General features: G+C 37.7%; 2 protein-coding genes across 2 annotated transcripts; both read left to right on the top strand.

Moving 5' to 3' along the window:
- The first annotated feature begins 12,331 nt into the window (after positions 1–12,331).
- Positions 12,332–14,218, top strand: tpr (tracheal-prostasin). The gene is made up of 2 exons (XM_017072537.4): positions 12,332–13,227; positions 13,388–14,218. The coding sequence occupies exons 1-2, from the start codon at positions 12,406–12,408 to the stop codon at positions 13,703–13,705; spliced, it is 1,140 nt and encodes a 379-aa protein (XP_016928026.2). The 5' UTR covers positions 12,332–12,405; the 3' UTR covers positions 13,706–14,218.
- Positions 14,219–14,322: 104 nt separating this feature from the next.
- Positions 14,323–15,533, top strand: LOC108008560 (trypsin-1). The gene has a single exon (XM_017072431.4). The coding sequence runs from the start codon at positions 14,367–14,369 to the stop codon at positions 15,465–15,467; it is 1,101 nt and encodes a 366-aa protein (XP_016927920.2). The 5' UTR covers positions 14,323–14,366; the 3' UTR covers positions 15,468–15,533.
- The last annotated feature ends 5,001 nt before the right edge of the window (positions 15,534–20,534 follow it).

Raw genomic sequence — 20,534 nt, 5'->3', positions numbered from 1 at the left:
CCCTCCAAAATCATCTTACAATTTCGTAACATTTTCCATTTGTATACTTTAAGATCGTGACTATCGCTTGAATAATCACAGCTCCCAGGGCCAAAAGTCCGAGGTGAATTTATTGATTACACGTATTCATCGATCACTTTGTAAAGTCGACAACCTGTTGTTTTTTATTTAGCTATCGCCTTGCAGCTGTCACAACAAACTGCCCGTTAACCCAAACTGCAAGTTGACCAATTTATTTCGCCGCGTTTATCACGTCGTCTAACTCGGCTTTCCCGCGTTTTCCCCTCCGTTGCCAACTTGGCTTCGCTGACAGGGACAGCCGCTTTGAAAATCTATTAGTTTTCCAACTGGCGGACAACAAGGAAAATGCCAGCAACATGGAAAATGCACGAAGCCAGTTTTCAGCGCCAGAGCAAACAAAATTTAATAAACCGCGTGTTGGCTTCCAGTTCGCTGTGAGTTATGTGCCACAAAATAAATTATTTTCGGTTTTGTCATTTGATTAAAATGTTTGAGCGCCAGGCCAATGGAAAATTAATTGCAGCCCTGCTTCGTGGTGGGTGTCCATTGGGCTTATTTCGTTTCAGGGAGTTAAGGAAATAAGAAAAAAGGTTGAATAAAAGTAAACAAAGGAAATATTCATTTTACACATGAAAATTAACTTAAACACGGAAACATAAACACGAATAATTTAATTAGGAATTTTATATGAAATGTTAAATTCCTCATATAACCTTTTAGCTTTGTTCTTAACAAAACATTAAAATAAATTGCAAAGGTGGAACGAAATGTATTTCAATTTTGTTTCACATATAAACAATAATATAAACAAGGAAGCATCTGAATAAAAATGTCATCCAATCGTAACCAATTAATTTTTATTAATTATTTAAGCTTGCCGAATCCATCAAAATTGTCTCAATAATTAAAATAAAAATACAAAGGGACTATAAATTTTAAGGCCGGCAGTTAATTGAGACAGATAAATATATTTTTAATTATTTCAGTAACAGAGTTTCTTGGATCTGTGAACTGCTGACTTTGAGCACTATCTCCCCTTTGATTTTTCAAGGGAATTCAATTAATTTCCGCACCGACTCGTTTCTGCCCCAACTGTCACTTTAATTTACTTCAGGAGATTGCAGCATATGTGGCAGAAACGGAGGACAAGACACATGAAAGTAGACAGTGCAACATTCGGGGATCCCACTCGTCATCTTCGCCGTTTCTGGATGTCAGAGGTGCGTACGTGTCTCTGCGTTTTATTAGGTTTCGATGGACTCGCATCGTGTCCGAAGGAAATTAAAATACTTCAAGCGGCAAATTCAATTTAATTTTAGCAGCAAGTATAGGAAATGTAACGGGAAGAATATCTTCTTGACTTGATAAATAATAATTATTATAAAATGTATAAGCAAAATAAATACTTGGTAAATTTTAGGAACCAATAAAGCATTTTTAAAGTCACATAAAATAATAAACCTCCAACTAAAGCAACATCTGCCATTTAAACCAAATCCAGACAATTGAATTCGTTCTGCCACAATACACAAATAGAGATAGATATTCGCATGCGAGATTATTTTTTTATGGAGCCGCGCCGCGGCATTATTTAAATTGAATTTTTACAAAATTAAGTTGATTGTGCTACAAGGGAAGGGAAACCGAGTGCAAATTTATATTCTAGGTTGGTCTCCGGGCTTATGCGATATTTATTTATGGCCGCCAACTTGTTTGTTGTCCCTACGCCCGATTTCCCTCTCCGAACAGCGCTTTTCCTCCATTTTCCGCGGGTTCCCTAACAGCATCGGGCTTATATTTTATTTATTTTCCTACGGAAACAATTGAACAATTGATTCGCGTGCATACGAATTTGTTACAGGGATTTAAGTTGAATGATTTATGGTTACGTGGATTCGTTACACTTTTTGCAATTTCTTTCTAAAGAGTTTGGATTTAAAAATTAAATTATTGTGTGAATTTTATTTATTTAATCCATTGTTACTTTTGACTTTTGTCTGTTTCGTGGTGTCATCCCAGAAATATCACATTTAAAACTAATTATTGTGTTAGGGCTTAAAACGTAGAAAGTTCTACACTCTATTAGAATTATGTTCTTTAAAACCATGGTAATATCATTTGTTTCTCATTGACTGCTATCTTCTTCGGTTCATTGACTGAAGCAAATCACGCATACGTAGTGTTATCCAACAAATGTCACCAATTTACATTGCACTTGGCAAACGTTTAACAATTTTTGGCGCATCGCGTCTAGTTGGCACCATTTGGTCAGCGCCAAAAAGGAGCAGAAATGAATAAAAACGAGAAGGACAGGCCACTTTTAATAAAATGGTGCTCAAAAATACCCTTGAATAACAGAGGTACCATTTTGTTATAGAAAAACTATCTTACAAAATTATACTAAGATTTATAGGGTGTTTTATTAAGATCTTCATTTTGAATACTCTTTAATTTTGTAAGATTTCTTGAGAACAAGTATTATTATATATTCTCAGTTAACATTTGCTTAAATATGTTATATTATTTTAGGCCTTTTATAAGTAAAGAAATCCGAAATGGAGAAGCCGGAATACCTTTTGCTACCCTCTGAAAAAATGTAGAAAAATGTTTAAAATATATACAAATAAATTAAGCAATCACATGCAATAAAAACGGACGCAACGCAATGCGGAGTGGAATTTTGTGTGGCGCCGACCAGGGTTGCCAGGCGCCACAGCGACGGGGCCAACAACCCTGGCGCATCATCGTTTTCCATTAAATCCGCTTCCTTTGCTCCTTTTTTTTTGGCGAGAGTTAGATAAATGTAAATAGGAAATGGAATGCATGACTTGCGCTAAAGAAATTGTCTACATTTTTTGCAACTCCATTTTTTCCGAATGGTGACCCGGTCAATGGTGCAGATATATAATACATTTCAACAAAGGAGGTTTGGGAAGAGGTGTGAAAAATTGTGTTAGTTGGACAGGCGACCCCGGGGAGTCATTCCTTTTTTTTTGGTATTTCTTTAATAGCTTAAAGGAGAAGGCCTATTGTCACGTAAACTGTTCCAGCTTGAGGGAATGCCTTTTACTAGTGCCCTTCTCTCTAATAAATGCCATTGCACCTGAGCAGAAGGACATGTAATGCATTTGGATGGCCGCTTAATTAACCAGCACGTACTCCTGACCCCCAAATGGTGTCAGCTGCTGCAAATATTTGGCATGTGGCGCCAACTCTGCATTCCACTTAATTAGCATTTCTCATATAGAAACACCTATTTATGCACAGAGAAAAAACGGGGACCATTTATATTTATTAGAAGCTTTCAAATGTCCGCGTAATTACTTTTCTACATTTTATGTAATGTTATTAAACTTGCTTAAGGGACTTGTCTTACAGAAATATAATATATTACTTTGAAGTTCTAAGATTCTATGTTCCACTATTCTATAAATATTAATAAATTTTTAAGGTTCCATTAATCACTAATTTCTGTGGTAAATAAAATGTAATCATATTTTAACTTCTGCCTAATTATTTCTCTAAGCGTACTTATAATTTAATGAAATGCAAAACACGCTCCACTCTCAGTTTAGTGCAACCGTTTAGTTCCTAATTTATGTTGGCAAATGATAAAGTAAATGGCAAGCTATTACATGGGGTCGCATGTTCGGATTTCAACGGGACGATAATGGCCAAGTGAGGACTGGGACTCCAAGAGACTTCAACTATCCACTAACTATGTATTTTTTGCTAAGGCGACGATTTATTGAACCTGCCGACTTATCAACGACAACAGAACTGAGCCAAATAGGGCAACCCCCGCACTGATACAGTAAGTTGGTCAAGGCAACCACCCTCGAAAAAATATCCTGACAATGACACAGATACAGAGATGCCAGGACTAAAACTAAGGGGGTGGAAGGATAAATTCCGGGAGGAGTTCTGTTGACTGGTGCCAATTTTCTGTTGATTACAACACTCGACTGCCCTGTCTTTGACCCCTCACCTTCGGACCAACCCCCTTTGCAGTCGCTTGACAAGGGTCAAGTGAAAGTTTTGGGGGCAACTAAAGCTAAACTGTTTGCCACCCTTTAAGCTCGTCCTCTGTCCTTTCTCCACTTTATTTATTTTTAAGTTTAATTTGTTTAGCTGTCGTTTTAAAGGAAAAGGAAGGTGTAAATACAGTAGCAAGGAAATTGTTCCAAGTGGGTTAGACAAGCAAACCCGATTTATTTAGACCGAAACCGGTTAGGAAAAGTGTGAATCACCAGCTGCAGGAAATCGAACTACCTGTCAGTGACATTTACTTGTTTTAAATGGGGGAAATAAGATAGATAAAGGTAGGGGTAAGTTATCAAAAAGCACTACCAGTCTATAACATTATTTGGGGAAGGGGTATATATGAAATATATCAAAAAATAAATGTTTGTTGTAATGTATATTATATTATTCTAATATTATTTAAATATATACAACTTTGTTCTTTGTTAACTCATTTCTTTGTATATTCCATTGTTTTTAAGTCCATATCTGTGTCGATATCTACTACCAACTTAAATCGTTGCAAGTTCCATAAAGCAGCTTCAACTTTAGTGAGAAATATATCATAGGTTGCCAAAAATGTTCCACAGAACCCAGGGCTGTGCACTAAATCTTCCGCACACAGTAGTCTGGAGGAGAGGGGACTCGAGCCCCTGGAAACGGAGACAGACTACTGCCCCCATCAGGATTTTGGCATCGCTGCCAAAATCATACATCAATTTGGGGACATTCGTCAGTGCCAGGCCACAAATGTGACATGGACCAGAGGCAGAGGTTTGCGCTTGCCACGCGGAATATTTCACCACATCCACATCCAAAACCAGATGGGAAAGAGCAGGATGGACTTATGGAGGTATATACGTAGCTGCAACATTGTCAAAACAATTAATCATTGATGAAGAAAATGCGCAGGGAACCAGCAAATGGCCGCTTGACTGCCTTATTTGTACCGAAATGTCAGATCCCAGACACCGGAGGACAGAATGTCTGGCCTGCATTGTGAATTATGTAGGGGACAAGACCACAAATTAGACAAATTTTCGCATGATTATTTCAATTAGTTGTTGGACAACTAAATGAATTTCAATAGGGCCCAACGCCTCCAGAGATTTGTGAAGGGAATTATCTTTATTGCAGAGCTGCTCAGAGAGAATCCAATTAGGTCCAAGTGAGTCAAGCAATGAAGCTTGAAATATTATTGATATTATTATAATTACTAGGATTGTGACCATAAAATCGTTTTAAATTGATTTTTACAATCATTTCACATCGATATCAATGGATCTTTATAGGGTACATCAAAGATCCACGAAAAATGCCTTTTAAATTGATATCTTTAATCATCACTGCATTGTTTTATTTTTATTTCTTTACAGCTTCATAGCTTTTTATATATATTTGGATGAACTTCTGCCGACCTATTGTTTCACCTCATTTATCGATTGACAATAAAAAGTAAGTTTTATTTTACTGTGGTTAACCTCATTAATTGTTTGTTATATGGTTGATGAGGAATCGCTCCAATTAACCTGTGGTGGCAGTTCAATAAATGCGATGAATTATTAAAATCTCCGGTTGAGATACGATGTTGCAAATTATCTTGGTTATAATTTATGACCACAAACTGTTACAAAGGCAATATTACCATCGACCTTATTGTACAGCAATTACACTTTAAATTTTTATTTTTGAAGCCTATTGGTTAAACTATCATCTTAACATTTAATTTGCAATTATTTATGTATATATTATTATCCTTGCTTCTTAAATTAATTTCACTTGTTAAAGGGTATTAATTTGATCGTATTTTTACATTTTTCAGAATAGATTTCTTGTGGCCTTAATTTCTTTTGCGGCAATTAAATGAACTGCCAATTTAATTAATTGCGGTCAACATTATTATCTTGTTGGTTTATTAATTTTTAACTTTATTTGAACATATGTGTTCAACGAAGCAAAAGTTTCTTATGCGAACACAATTTACTCTTTTACCTTAAAATGGATTTTTATCTGCACAATAATAAGAATATAATATAGCTCAAGAACTTGTAAACCGGTTGGAGTTCCCAATGATGAGCTATATTATTGGCCATTTTGGGCTATTTTATTATTCAATTTTTACGTCATTTAAATATGTCAACAAACAAGCTTTTATGGCTCCGATTTATTTATTTTCTTTTCTCCCCCATTTCGTGTAATAACGGGTCAGTTTTGATGGCTTGTTTACGACTCCATTCGAATAGAATTAATGAGTCTTTATGGGAGCATAAAATATGCAATCGATTGAAAAGAGGGCAGGTTCCGAAGTTCCAAGTCCGAGATCTGAATCACCTGTTGCCAGCATACAAATTGATTTTTTAAACATTTTTTCCGACTTTGGGACTGGGAACGGTGATCATCTGAGTGAGTTACAAGAGCATTTAAAAATTCCATTTGATGTTCCCATGCCTATTTCCATTCTCAAGTGCTCGGACCTCCTTGGGTTTTTAATGTTTGCTTTTCATGATGGTCAAACATGCTCTCAAAGTGCTTAAGCATGTAACGCCTTTGGTGCCCATCTTTGCCCAAATGGAAGTCACTTTATGGACGTGTCTAATTGGTTTTATTGTGAGCAGGTGGATATTATTTTATTTTTTGGTAAAATATAAAGTTACAACATTGAGTTGGGAAAAATTGTATAGTTCGGTGCACAAAGTGTTAAATAAAAATATATTGTCTTCAAAGATTCTTATAATTGTTATTATATTCTATGGAATATTACCCAACATACTTGGTTTATTAGATAGTCCTTTAAAAACACAATATAGTTTATTAATATAAAGTAATCTTTGAAGAATACTTTAACTTGGCTCACAAAGTGTTCAAAGAAGTTATATTGTTTTTGAATATGAGTAGTTTTTGCAAAAATAGTAACTTTATGACCTGTCTGGGATCGCATTACCTGTAATTAATCCATTATAAGGCCTTGCGTGAGAAGTGCATATTGCATGCCACTCGAGGGTCGCATGCAAATTATTGCAAGTATGTTGAGCATGCCCAAAAAATCATTACACATTTTTTAAGCTGTTTCGCTGTACCTTTCGTTTTTTATATACCCCCGAAGCTTTTCAACAAGTACAAGTCATAATCGGCGTTTGGGCAAAAAATGAAATCGCGTGCTGAGGTTGCAACTTGAAACTTGAGACTCTGGCTGTTGCATGCCGACCAAAGTTTTTCCTTGCGTGAGTTTTGATGCGATTCTGGTGATTTCCCAGCCAAGGTGTGGAAACTCTTGATCAGATATACGTGTCTACTTTTTTGGCATTTTCCTGGCCCCTTCACCCAGACAGTTTCGTTTTCCTCTCGCGAATCCTTTGGGTTAACCGGAAAACGAGAGGTAGCAGTCTGAATGGCCGCAATGAAAAGCGAGTGTGGCGCGCAAATGGAATAACTAATTAAATTTTCAACTGCAAATGAACAGGAGAGCCAGGATAGTCTGAGGTCCCGGCTATCCAGCCATCCAGCTTCCCAGTTGGCTAACTACCGGCTTAATTAACTTGGCAGATAAAATTTTACGGCAGCCGAGCAGCGTGCATAGCAAAACATAATCTATTCGCTGTAATAGCCATTCAGGGTTTGAATGGTTGAGTGGCTGAATGGTCGTCGTTGCCCTAATGGTTGTCTATGCAAATATGTTGCAATATCCCCTCTTCTATACTGCCCCCCAAAACCCCCACCAATTTTATTATTGCGGTTGCTGCTTTAGGTTCTCGAAACTTTGCCAGTTCTTGTTTGTTTTTATATACTATATACATTTTCCTTTTGCAAACACCTTTCCACGCCGCGCGCATAAATCAAAAGTGAAATTTTTTACACGCACCCAACTGTCTGTGAAAAATTTTTCCATTTACATGTTCACTCGATGTTCGGGCGAAAAACTCGGGGTCAGGTCATGTCAGACAACCACCGACTGCCCAACAATTTTGTAATTGTTTTTTGTGGTTGGCTGCGGGAGTTGTAGATCTTTAAAGCTACAAAAATTAAGAGATTCATCTTTATTTTTTTTAAGAGTGTTACTGCAAAGCTAAGGTAACCAGCATTTAAAACCCCAAGTGTTGATTTAAACGAAAAACATATATTTTTCCATTATGCAGGAAAAGAATAAATCCGGGTCTAATGGTTATTTTTTTTTAAGTGAGGCCAATTCCAAAATCAGTTATTAAAGTTTAACAACTAAGAACGAAAACGTTTCCAATGATCTACGTCAAGAATCCGGTGTAGGGCATCCCAGTATCCTATCCTTGCCTAATGAGTCCGAGTAACTAAGTGTTGGAAGATATTCACGTTGAACATTAACATTATAATCTGAAAATTGCAGTCCGAGGAAATGCCAATTCCAAGTGTTGTAAAACCAAATGAAATTTGCGGGGACCAGGACTTTAAGACGTGCTCAAGGAAAAGGAGTCCTTGAGAAGCGTTTGTCCTTGACCTTTCAAAACCAAATAGATACTTGGATAGTTCTAGGTTCTTCTCTCAATTCGCTGACGGTTCCTCTGGCAGTTCGAGCATCCGCAATTCCGGCAACATCCGTTGCAGCAACTGCAGTCCTGGCCATTTCCACGCGGACAATTGCATCGTATCCTGTCTGCTGCACTGCCATCAGAGGTCTGTGTTTTGGGGGCACTTTTGGAACCCCTAGACGAACCACTTATCTCATTCGGATACATGGCGAAAGTGATCTGAAAACAAGATAACTGCTGGGAAACTCTTTTTTCAAAGTATATTTTTACTCACCCGTCCAAATAACTCAAAATACAACTAACAATTTTGAACACTAACAATCACCTAAGCCAATATCCGAAAACAAAAATTAAAGAAAAACAAAAAACTATCCCATTTAGGTGTTATTTTCCGGGGGAGTGAAGGCTAACTGAGGCATTTGGATTCCGTAAACCGAAAAGGCAGTTGACAGTTGTTAAATGTGTGTACATGGCCTACCTGAAATCTCTGTAACACAATTTGGTAAGAACACTTGAAAAAAAATGTCTTATTAATTTTAAGTCAATATAGCAAAATATAACAAATAATATTAAAATTTGTTTGCACTTATTCGAGAAGAAACGTTCTTGAAACTGAGACGAAAGAATTCTTGAGTCTTCATTTTGGGTTTACTTTTGCGAATAAGAAAACGGTTTTTTACTGGGTGTTCTTTTATAATAAACCTATCAACTAATCAACCTTTAAGGTAATTCTTGAAATTTGTCATATTTTTTGGACCATCGTACAATTTTTTTCATTTAAATATAGAGAATTAAAAAGTTTTTTATAACAGACCTAACTATTTTCGTTTTTATTTACTCCATTATTTCCATAAATTTGCCCTTGCCCTTATCACTATTTATAGAGATACAGCAAACATGGGTCTGGCCATCTGGTTTTATAATCGATTCATCTGCCCTCAATTTATCACTTGGCACCCCTCCTTTGGTGACTTTTTGTACCATGTACCACATATATAGTATACCTGCCGGCAGTAATTGGCCGAGCATGAGCTTGGGCTTGTTTAATGAGCGCTTAGTAGTTGGCAACATCTAATGTGCATATTACAATGCCAATTAACATATTTTGCCATCGTGTTCAACAGAGCCAATCTGCCAGGGCCAGGTCTTCAGGTTTTCAGCTCTTCAGGAACGGCAATCAGTCGCAGAGTCACTCTGTTGGTGGTCACGTTTTCCCGGAGAGTGGGCCTTGCATAATTGCGTCGCCAAGTGCAGGTCCCTTCCTCAGGATCGTAAATAACCCCGAGCCCCAAGCCCAGACCCCACTCCCATTTAACATATAGATGTGCTCACACATGCAACTTGTGCTCGGGCGTTTTTTCCCGTATTTTTCATTCGGTTTTGTCTAGCCGGGCATTATGCAAATGGCACTTTGTTTTAACTGCGTGCACTGCGGTTGGGCAATGGATCTGGCCATGCCTTTGATGGCTGCCCACCAGTGATGCTAACGATCTATTAAAATAAAAGTGAAAAAACGGCGCACAAAACACGAGAGGAATTCAATTAAAAGCCTCTGCGAAATTGGAATATTTTAACATTATTTTTGTTCTAATGGAAGAGTGCCAATTCATGCGGGATACCAGCAAAGGTTAGGTTTTAATATATTGTTTTTATCATAATTTTAATTTCAGACTATATAACATAAGTTTTATATAAGTTTTATTAACTTTTAAGGTAGTGAGAAATATTTAACCCTAAAAACCTGATACTAAAAAAAACCTATTTCATCTGAAACATATCATTCCCAAAATAAGATATGGTTCATCTCTAGTGCCCAAAGTCCGACGAGCTGACATTAGTTCGTCATCATCATCATCCAAAAGCCCCATCCCCATCCCATCCCATCCAAACCCAACTGCAACTCCATGTAACTCCACTCGAACTGCATCTGCCTCCAACATTACGCGGACAATTAATATGCCAAGTGTTATGTGTGCGCATACTAATGACTCCTCCAACTCCCGACTCTCGAGGCCCTCTTCCGTTTTCCCTATTCGCTTTTTTCAGGGCAGACCTCGACCATCCATCAATTGGCGGTCATCCGAATGGCGCAGGCGCAACGGCGCCGCCTCCACAGACTTACAAGTTGTTTTTAATGATCCCGTGGGATGTGGCTACTTAGGCCCATGACCAATATGACTCACGACTGGAGTGGACACGTGCGGATGCCACAAGTCGACTGCATCGTTAATCTCCGCTCGGAGGAAAGTCCAGCCTGACAGATTCACGTCTTTGGGGAGGTCATTTTCGCTTTTATGACAATGGCAGTTGCAGAGTTTGTTTTCGTTGGGGAGCTGAAAGTGTGACTGCGACATGAATTGAGTTCAGTGAATTCTAAAAATAGTATTTCTTTATATACGGTTCAATAACTGCTTAAAAAGTATTTTTTATAGAACAAAATAAGGGTTATGCTTAAAGATGTATATAAAAATCCATTGATTTAATAAAATAGTGGGTTTAAATCGAAGGACAATAAAAAGCCTTGACTTGTGAATGTCTTAATAGTTAATTCATCATACATCATAGGTAAGTAAGTTTTCCAGACATTTTACGTCCAAATAATAATATGTTATTACAAATATTTTTCACTCCTGAAATACAATATTTCTAAGTACCGGTAAAGATATTATAAGTAATAATAATATAAGCAAATATTCTTCATAGAACATGTTAAAAATTATATTTAAAGTTGAACACTTCTCAGAAATTTCGTTTTTTAGATGTGAAATCGAACCTTTGTTTTTTTATATTTCATTACCAAGTAAAAGAGTTCTTATCCAATACATCACCCTGTACAAAGTGCCCCCGGCCCCATGACTCGACCGAATTGGCAAAGCCAACCACGTAAACGGTGTAAATGTAAACAGTGCCACAAATTTATTGTGGTCACCGGCATTGTTGCTGTTTTTATTGTCAGCTGTTAAGGCTGTCGACACACAAACGGAACCACAACGACCCACAAAATCGCCGAAAAGTAGCCCCAATAATATAAATCAAAAGAAAGTAAAATTACGATGCGTCGCCGATCGATCGATTGGATAGGAAAGAAGCAAAAAATTCATTTCAATAAGTATTGAAGCGAGAAAAAAACTTTCGCTACTTCAGTGGCGCAAAAAAGCTGAAAAAAAGCAACAAAAAGTCTACTTTTGTGGATGAGTGGCTCCGATTCTGTTTTGTTTTGTTTGCTGGCCAACAGAGTGAAGTATCATGGTCAAGAAATGTATAGTGTGGATGCCCTGAGGCGCCCACGCATGCGCAGAATACAAATGCAAATTTTAGGGGAGTGCGAGGGTGCACAGAAAGAAAATTCTATTGGAAATCGATATACTCTTCAAATAGTTGTGCTACAAAGAAGATTTAATATTTAAATTAAACGGTATTGAGTTATAATAAGTATGTGACTGTGATAAGAAAATAAAATCTAGAGTTTCATATAATATCTAAATATATCGATATAGTTTGGGAAACTTAAAAAATATATTAGATCTTCTCTAAGTTTAATGTTGTATTCTACACCCCAAGCAAAATATAACGTTAAAAATGTATTAAATCTGTAAACCTTTCTAAAGCCAGTTTTCCTCACCAAGAGAAATCTGCAATATTCACGTCTTGCGAAATATGCATACTTCAAATAAATCATTGTTTCTTGCTGTGTGGATTGGATTGGCAAAGTGGACGTGCCACCGGCCAGAACCACTTTTTTTTTTCTTTTTGGGTGAAATGCCGCTTTCAAATGCTGGCCAAGCGGCTGGCCGATCAGTTTGCCGAGAGCCACCCGAGTCGGTGGTGTCGCTGTGGAGAAAGCCGGAAAAAGTCTAGAGAAATGAGTCGAGCCTGGTTATGTCTACTGCTGATCTGCCTGGCTTTGGGCTGCCAACTGAAGCAGGCTGCAGGTCAGGTTCAGTCAGAACCCCAGGATCAAGGATCACCCCAATCGGAGGCCAATCCTCTGCTGAAACAATCCCAGAACACCTTCATCCAATGGGTTCTCTCACTGCTGCCACAACGCCCAGGAAGCTCAGATTCAGAGAATGCCACTCTGGCCACTTTGAGTAGTAGTTCCACAATGCCGGAGGTTGCATCCACCACCTCAACCACTACCCCGGCTCCCTCGTCCAGCACCACCACGACCAGGAGGGCCACCACCCCGGCTCCACCCACTCTGAATCCTCCGAGAAACTGCAGCGACTGCGTCTGCGGAATAGCCAACATTCAGAAGAGGATTGTGGGTGGTCAGGAGACGGAGGTGCACCAATATCCCTGGGTGGCCATGTTGCTGTATGGCGGAAGGTTCTACTGTGCCGCCTCCCTGCTAAACGATCAGTTCCTCCTAACTGCCTCACATTGCGTCTATGGATTCCGGAAGGAGAGAATCTCGGTGAGACTACTCGAACACGACCGCAAGATGTCGCACATGCAGAAGATCGACCGCAAGGTGGCCGAGGTGATCACGCATCCCAAGTACAATGCCAGGAACTACGACAATGATATAGCCATCATCAAGTTGGATGAGCCGGTGGAGTTCAACGAGATACTGCATCCCGTCTGTATGCCAACGCCGGGCAGAAGTTTCAAAGGGGAACATGGCATAGTCACTGGATGGGGAGCTCTCAAAGTTGGTGGACCCACTTCTGATACTCTTCAGGTAAGGACTGCCTTTAAAATAAACTTAGCCTTCAAAATAATATTAAAATTTCGTTGATATTTTTATTGAAGAGTCTCTAAGGTTTCTGTATATCACATACATTTAATGTTTTTCAATCGATTAAAACTCTATCTATTTTTGAAATATCTTTCCATTTCAGGAGGTGCAAGTGCCCATTTTATCGCAAGATGAGTGCCGAAAGAGTCGCTATGGAAACAAGATCACGGATAACATGTTGTGTGGGGGATACGATGAGGGTGGCAAAGATTCCTGCCAGGGAGACAGTGGCGGTCCTCTGCACATCGTGGCCAGTGGAACGCGAGAGCATCAAATAGCCGGCGTGGTTTCGTGGGGCGAGGGCTGTGCCAAGGCCGGTTATCCTGGTGTCTATGCCAGAGTCAATCGCTATGGAACCTGGATCAAGAACCTCACCAAACAGGCTTGCCTCTGCCAGCAGGAGACCAAGAAGATCAAGTAGCGACCATCTGGCTATTTCTGTATCTTTAAATAGTTAAATACTCTTGCTGAGGTGGTAATTAGTTATAGGGAATAAGAGCAAATTTTAGGATCTTTAAGCATAATTTTCGTCAATAATAAATCAGGATTACATATCTCCCCTGCAATGTGATACTTCTTAAGGTCTTGGCTTACAAAAAATATGACATTTTTAAATATAGCTAATAAAGTTTCCAATATATTTGCTCTTAGATTTCCTTATCTTAACAACCACCAAAATTGTCAATACTCAATAGAATCAATTGAAAGTCAAGTTTTCATTGCAAAAAGCTTGTTATTTCCCGAGTTACTAATTCCTATATCCCAAGAAACAAACTATTTTCGCTGAAAATAACTTTGCACTTTCTAGGGATATATGTTCCAATTATTCTATCAGAAAACCACCTTTTGCAAGAGTATGTCAACTTCGGCATTGTCGTAGATCCTATTCTCAAGCTGTTTTATATTTATTGATTAAAAGAAAAGTTTCCACAAAGTGCGCTAACCTTTCTTGGAAGCCGGTTTCCTTGGGATATTCTGGTCTAGCCAGTTCTTGGTTTTCAGATTAAGAGTTCTGGTTATCATCAGTCTTCCAGGATTTCTTTGGTTAGTTGCCAATTGCAAGTTGGCCAGGTTAGTTGACTATGTGTAATTTTCGTATTCTACTGATTGCTGCAATAGCATGTGGTGACTTGGCATGGGCCACGCCCTCTTTGCGTTCCGCCTCCGAGCCAGAGAAGATCTTGAACCACCTGGCCCAACTGAGGCAGAGTAGCTTTTTGGATTGGATACAATCTATCCTAGGTCCCGATGTTCCTGCGGACTGGAATTCCCCTGCGAAAAGGGAGTGCGCCGAATGCTCCTGCGGTAGTATCAATACCCGTCATAGGATCGTTGGAGGTCAGGAGACGGAGGTCCATGAGTATCCCTGGATGATAATGCTCATGTGGTTCGGTAGCTTCTACTGTGGTGGTTCTTTGGTCAATGATCAATATGCCTTAACCGCCGCCCATTGTGTCAATGGTTTCTATCATCGATTGATCACGGCTCGTCTGCTGGAGCACAATCGTCAGGATAGTCATGTAAAGATCGTGGATCGCCGGGTGGCCAAGGTGCTGATCCATCCTAGTTATAGCACCAGGAACTTTGACAGCGACATTGCTCTGATTCGCTTCACTGAACCTGTTCGTCTTGGGATAGATATGCATCCAGTTTGCCTACCCCTTCCAAGCGAGAGTTATGCGGGTCAAACAGCTGTGGTGACCGGTTGGGGAGCCTTGAGTGAAGGTGGACCCGTTTCAGATACTCTCCAGGAGGTGGAGGTGCCCATCCTCAGCCAGGAGGAGTGTCGCCAGAGCAACTATGGCGAATCCAGGATCACCGACAATATGATCTGTGCTGGCTACGTGGAGCAGGGTGGCAAGGATTCCTGCCAAGGTGACAGTGGTGGACCCATGCATGTCCTGGGTTCCGGAGAGGCCTATCAGCTGGCGGGTATAGTTTCCTGGGGCGAAGGATGTGCCAAACCAAATGCCCCTGGGGTTTACACTCGGGTGAGCAACTTTAACAACTGGATTGCGGAGAATACCAAGGATGCCTGCTCCTGTGCCCAGCCAGAAGCTGCAGGGGAACCGGTTTCACCCATTAACACCACCGAGCAGGGAGAACAGGAACAGGAGAACACCACTGCCGGTGGCCAAGCAGAACCAGATCCCGAGGTCGTGGAGGCCAACAAGTTGGTTTAAAATTCATGGTTTTCTGCTCTCAATTAAAACATCGCTAATAAAGGCCATTGGCCACTGAAATTTGAATTATTTATGTGTTTTTATAGGAAATTAAATTTTTAAACATTTAATCTAAATCTTGAATGTAGATGTAAGGGGAATTTAGCCACAAACACGAAGAGGTATCCTACTTCTTAATCGGTTCCCAATAACTCAAGTTATGCAACTCTGAAGTGCATAAAAATGGGTTAACACTTTGACCATCGCTGAAAAGATAGATTTTAATATAGAATATTATAGAATTTAACCACAAATTCATAAAGGTATCCCACTTCTACATCGGGTACATATAACTCAAGTTATGGAATTTAAAAGTGCAGTTTTTGGTTTCCATTCTGACCCCATTGAAAACAAGGATAAATCGAACATGAAAATGGGTTAAAATTTTGACCAACGTTAAGGGGATAGATTTTAATGTAGAATATAAGAAAATTTAATCACGAATTCATAGAGGTATCCCACTTCTAAATCGGGTTTATATCACAAAATTTATGAAATATAGAAGTGCAGTTTTGGGTTTCCACTCTGACCCCATTGAAAACATGGATAAATCGAACATGAAAATGGGTTAAAATTTTGACCAACGTTAAGAGGATAGATTTTAATGTAGAATATTAGAGAATTTAATAACGAATTCAAAGAGGTGTCCCACTTTTAAATCGGGTACATATAACTCAAGTTATGGAATTTAGAAGTGCAGTTTTGGGCTTCCATTCCGACCCCATTGAAAACAAGGATGAATCGAACATGAAAATGGGTTAAAATTTTGACCATCGTTAAGAGGAAATATTGAAATGTAGAATATTAGAGAATTTAATCACGAATTCATAGAGGTATCCCACTTTTAAATCGGGTACATATAACTCAAGTTATGGAATTTAAAAGTGCAGTTTTTGGTTTCCATTCTGACCCCATTGAAAACAAGGATAAATCGAACATGAAAATGGGTTAAAATTTTGACCATCGTTAAGAGGATAGATTTAAATGTAGAACATTAGAGAATTTAATCACGAATTCATAGAGGTATCCCACTTTTAAATCGGGTACATATAACTCAAGTTATGGAATTTAGAAGTGCAGTATTGGGTTTCCGTTCTGACCCCATTGAAAACAAGGATAAATCGAACATGAAAATGGGTTAAAATTTTGACCATCGTTAAGAGGAAATATTTAAATGTAGAACATTAGAGAATTTAATCACGAATTCATAGAGGTATCCCACTTTTAAATCGGGTACATATAACTCAAGTTATGGAATTTAGAAGTGCAGTTTTCGGTTTCCATTCTGACCCCATTGAAAACAAGGATAAATCGAACATTAAAATGGTTAAAAATTTTGACCATCGTTAAAAGGAAATATTTAAATGTAGAATACTAGAGAATTTAATCACGAATTCATAGAGGTATCCCACTTTTAAATCGGGTACATATAACTCAAGTTATGGAATTTAGAAGTGCAGTTTTCGGTTTCCATTCTGACCCCATTGAAAACAAGGATAAATCGAACATGAAAATGGGTAAAAATTTTGACCATCGTTAAAAGGAAATATTTAAATGTAGAATATTAGAGAATTTAATCACGAATTCATAGAGGTATCCCTTTTTTAAATCGGGTACATATAACTCAAGTTATGGAATTTAGAAGTGCAGTTTTGGGTTTCCATTCTGACCCCATTGAAAACAAGGATAAATCGAACATGAAAATGGGTAAAAATTTTGACCATCGTTAAGAGGATAGATTTAAATGTAGAACATTAGAGAATTTAATCACGAATTCATAGAGGTATCCCACTTTTAAATCGGGTACATATAACTCAAGTTATGGAATTTAGAAGTGCAGTATTGGGTTTCCGTTCTGACCCCATTGAAAACAAGGATAAATCGAACATGAAAATGGGTTAAAATTTTGACCATCGTTAAGAGGAAATATTTAAATGTAGAACATTAGAGAATTTAATCACGAATTCATAGAGGTATCCCACTTTTAAATCGGGTACATATAACTCAAGTTATGGAATTTAGAAGTGCAGTTTTCGGTTTCCATTCTGACCCCATTGAAAACAAGGATAAATCGAACATTAAAATGGTTAAAAATTTTGACCATCGTTAAAAGGAAATATTTAAATGTAGAATACTAGAGAATTTAATCACGAATTCATAGAGGTATCCCACTTTTAAATCGGGTACATATAACTCAAGTTATGGAATTTAGAAGTACAGTTTTCGGTTTCCATTCTGACCTTATTGAAAACAAGGATAAATCGAACATGAAAATGGGTTAAAATTTTGACCAACGTTAAGAGGATAGATTTTAATGTAGAATATAAGATAATTTAATTACGAATTCGTAGAGGTATCCCACTTCTTAATCGGGTTTATATCACAAAATTTATGAAATATAGAAGTACAGTTTTGGGTTTCCATTCTAAACCCATTGAAAACAAGGATAAATCGAACATGAAAATGGGTTAAAATTTTGACCATCGTTAAGAGGAAATATTTAAATGTAGAACATTAGAGAATTTAATCACGAATTCATAGAGGTATCCCTTTTTTAAATCGGGTACATATAACTCAAGTTATGGAATTTAGAAGTGCAGTTTTGGGTTTCCATTCTGACCCCATTGAAAACAAGGATAAATCGAACATGAAAATGGGTAAAAATTTTGACCATCGTTAAAAGGAAATATTTAAATGTAGAGTATTAGAGAATTTAATCAGGAATTCATAAAGGTATCCCACTTTTAAATCGGGTACATATAACTCAAGTTATGGAATTTAGAAGTGCAGTTTTCGGTTTCCATGCTGACCCCATTAAACACAAGGATACTTGAAAATGGGCTAAAATTTTGACCATCGTTAAGAGGATAGATTTAAATGTAGAACATTAGAGAATTTAATCACGAATTCATAGAGGTATCCCTTTTTTAAATCGGGTACATATAACTCAAGTTATGGAATTTAGAAGTGCAGTTTTGGGTTTCCATTCTGACCCCATTGAAAACAAGGATAAATCGAACATGAAAATGGGTAAAAATTTTGACCATCGTTAAGAGGATAGATTTAAATGTAGAACATTAGAGAATTTAATCACGAATTCATAGAGGTATCCCTTTTTTAAATCGGGTACATATAACTCAAGTTATGGAATTTAAAAGTGCAGTTTTTGGTTTCCATTCTGACCCCATTGAAAACAAGGATAAATCGAACATTAAAATGGTTAAAAATTTTGACCATCGTTAAAAGGAAATATTTAAATGTAGAGTATTAGAGAATTTAATCACGAATTCATAAAGGTATCCCACTTTTAAATCGGGTACATATAACTCAAGTTATGGAATTTAGAAGTACAGTTTTCGGTTTCCATTCTGACCTTATTGAAAACAAGGATAAATCGAACATGAAAATGGGTTAAAATTTTGACCAACGTTAAGAGGATAGATTTTAATGTAGAATATTAGATAATTTAATTACGAATTCGTAGAGGTATCCCACTTCTTAATCGGGTTTATATCACAAAATTTATGAAATATAGAAGTACAGTTTTGGGTTTCCATTCTAAACCCATTGAAAACAAGGATAAATCGAACATGAAAATGGGTTAAAATTTTGACCATCGTTAAGAGGAAATATTTAAATGTAGAACATTAGAGAATTTAATCACGAATTCATAGAGGTATCCCACTTTTAAATCGGGTACATATAACTCAAGTTATGGAATTTAGAAGTGCAGTATTGGGTTTCCGTTCTGACCCCATTGAAAACAAGGATAAATCGAACATGAAAATGGGTTAAAATTTTGACCATCGTTAAGAGGAAATATTTAAATGTAGAACATTAGAGAATTTAATCACGAATTGAAAGAGGTATAACACTTTTAAATCGGGTACATATAACTCAAGTTATGGAATTTAGAAGTGCAGTTTTCGGTTTCCATTCTGACCCCATTGAGGGTCATGAAAATGGGTTAAAATTTTGACCATCGTTAAGATGAAATATTTAAATGTAGAATATTAGAGAATTTAATTACGAATTGAAAGAGGTATAACACTTTTAAATCGGGTACATATAACTCAAGTTATGGAATTTAGAAGTGCAGTTTTCGGTTTCCATTCTGACCCCATTGAAAACAACGATAAATCGAACATGAAAATGGGTTAAAATTTTGACCAACGTTAAGAGGATAGATTTTAATGTAGAATATTAGATAATTTAATTACGAATTCGTAGAGGTATCCCACTTCTTAATCGGGTTTATATCACAAAATTTATGAAATATAGAAGTACAGTTTTGGGTTTCCATTCTAAACCCATTGAAAACAAGGATAAATCGAACATGAAAATGGGTTAAAATTTTGACCATCGTTAAGAGGAAATATTTAAATGTAGAACATTAGAGAACTTAATCACGAATTCAAAGAGGTATCCCACTTTTAAATCGGGTACATATAACTCAAGTTATGGAATTTAGAAGTGCAGTTTTGGGTTTCCATTCTGACCCCATTGAAAACAAGGAAGAACGCTATAGTCGAGTACCTCGACTATCAGATACCCGTTACTCAGCTATATGGAGATATGCAAGCAGCAAAGTATACAGATTTAAGCGTTATGGGCGTTAGAGTGGGCGTGGCAAATTTTTTTTTGGATCAATCGATAGGTATCGACGAGACCAATACATTTCAGTTAAAATTTTTTATCTAGCATGAAAATTGTGGGCGTCACAGGTTTTCGCGGTTTGTGGGCGTTAAAGTGGGCGTGGCAAACTTTTTTTTGGGTCAATCGATAGGTATTGATGAGAACAATACACTTCAGTTAAAATTTTTATTCTAGCATCAAAACTGTAGGAGCCACAGTTTTGGGCGGTTTGTGGGCGTTAGAGTGGGCGTGGCACTGCGCCGAAACAAACTTGCGCTGCGTAAGAAGCTCAGGAATCTTTACGCCAAATCTCAATAGCCTAGCTCCCATAGTTTCCGAGATCTCAGCGTTCATCCGGACGGACAGACAGACGGACAGACGGACAGACGGACA

The sequence above is a fragment of the Drosophila suzukii genome, chromosome 2R, assembly GCF_043229965.1.
Source record: "Drosophila suzukii chromosome 2R, CBGP_Dsuzu_IsoJpt1.0, whole genome shotgun sequence".
In the NCBI taxonomy this organism is placed as follows: domain Eukaryota; kingdom Metazoa; phylum Arthropoda; class Insecta; order Diptera; family Drosophilidae; genus Drosophila; species Drosophila suzukii.
Note: the sequence above shows the minus strand (reverse complement) of the source record. Positions and strands in the feature narration are given on the sequence as shown.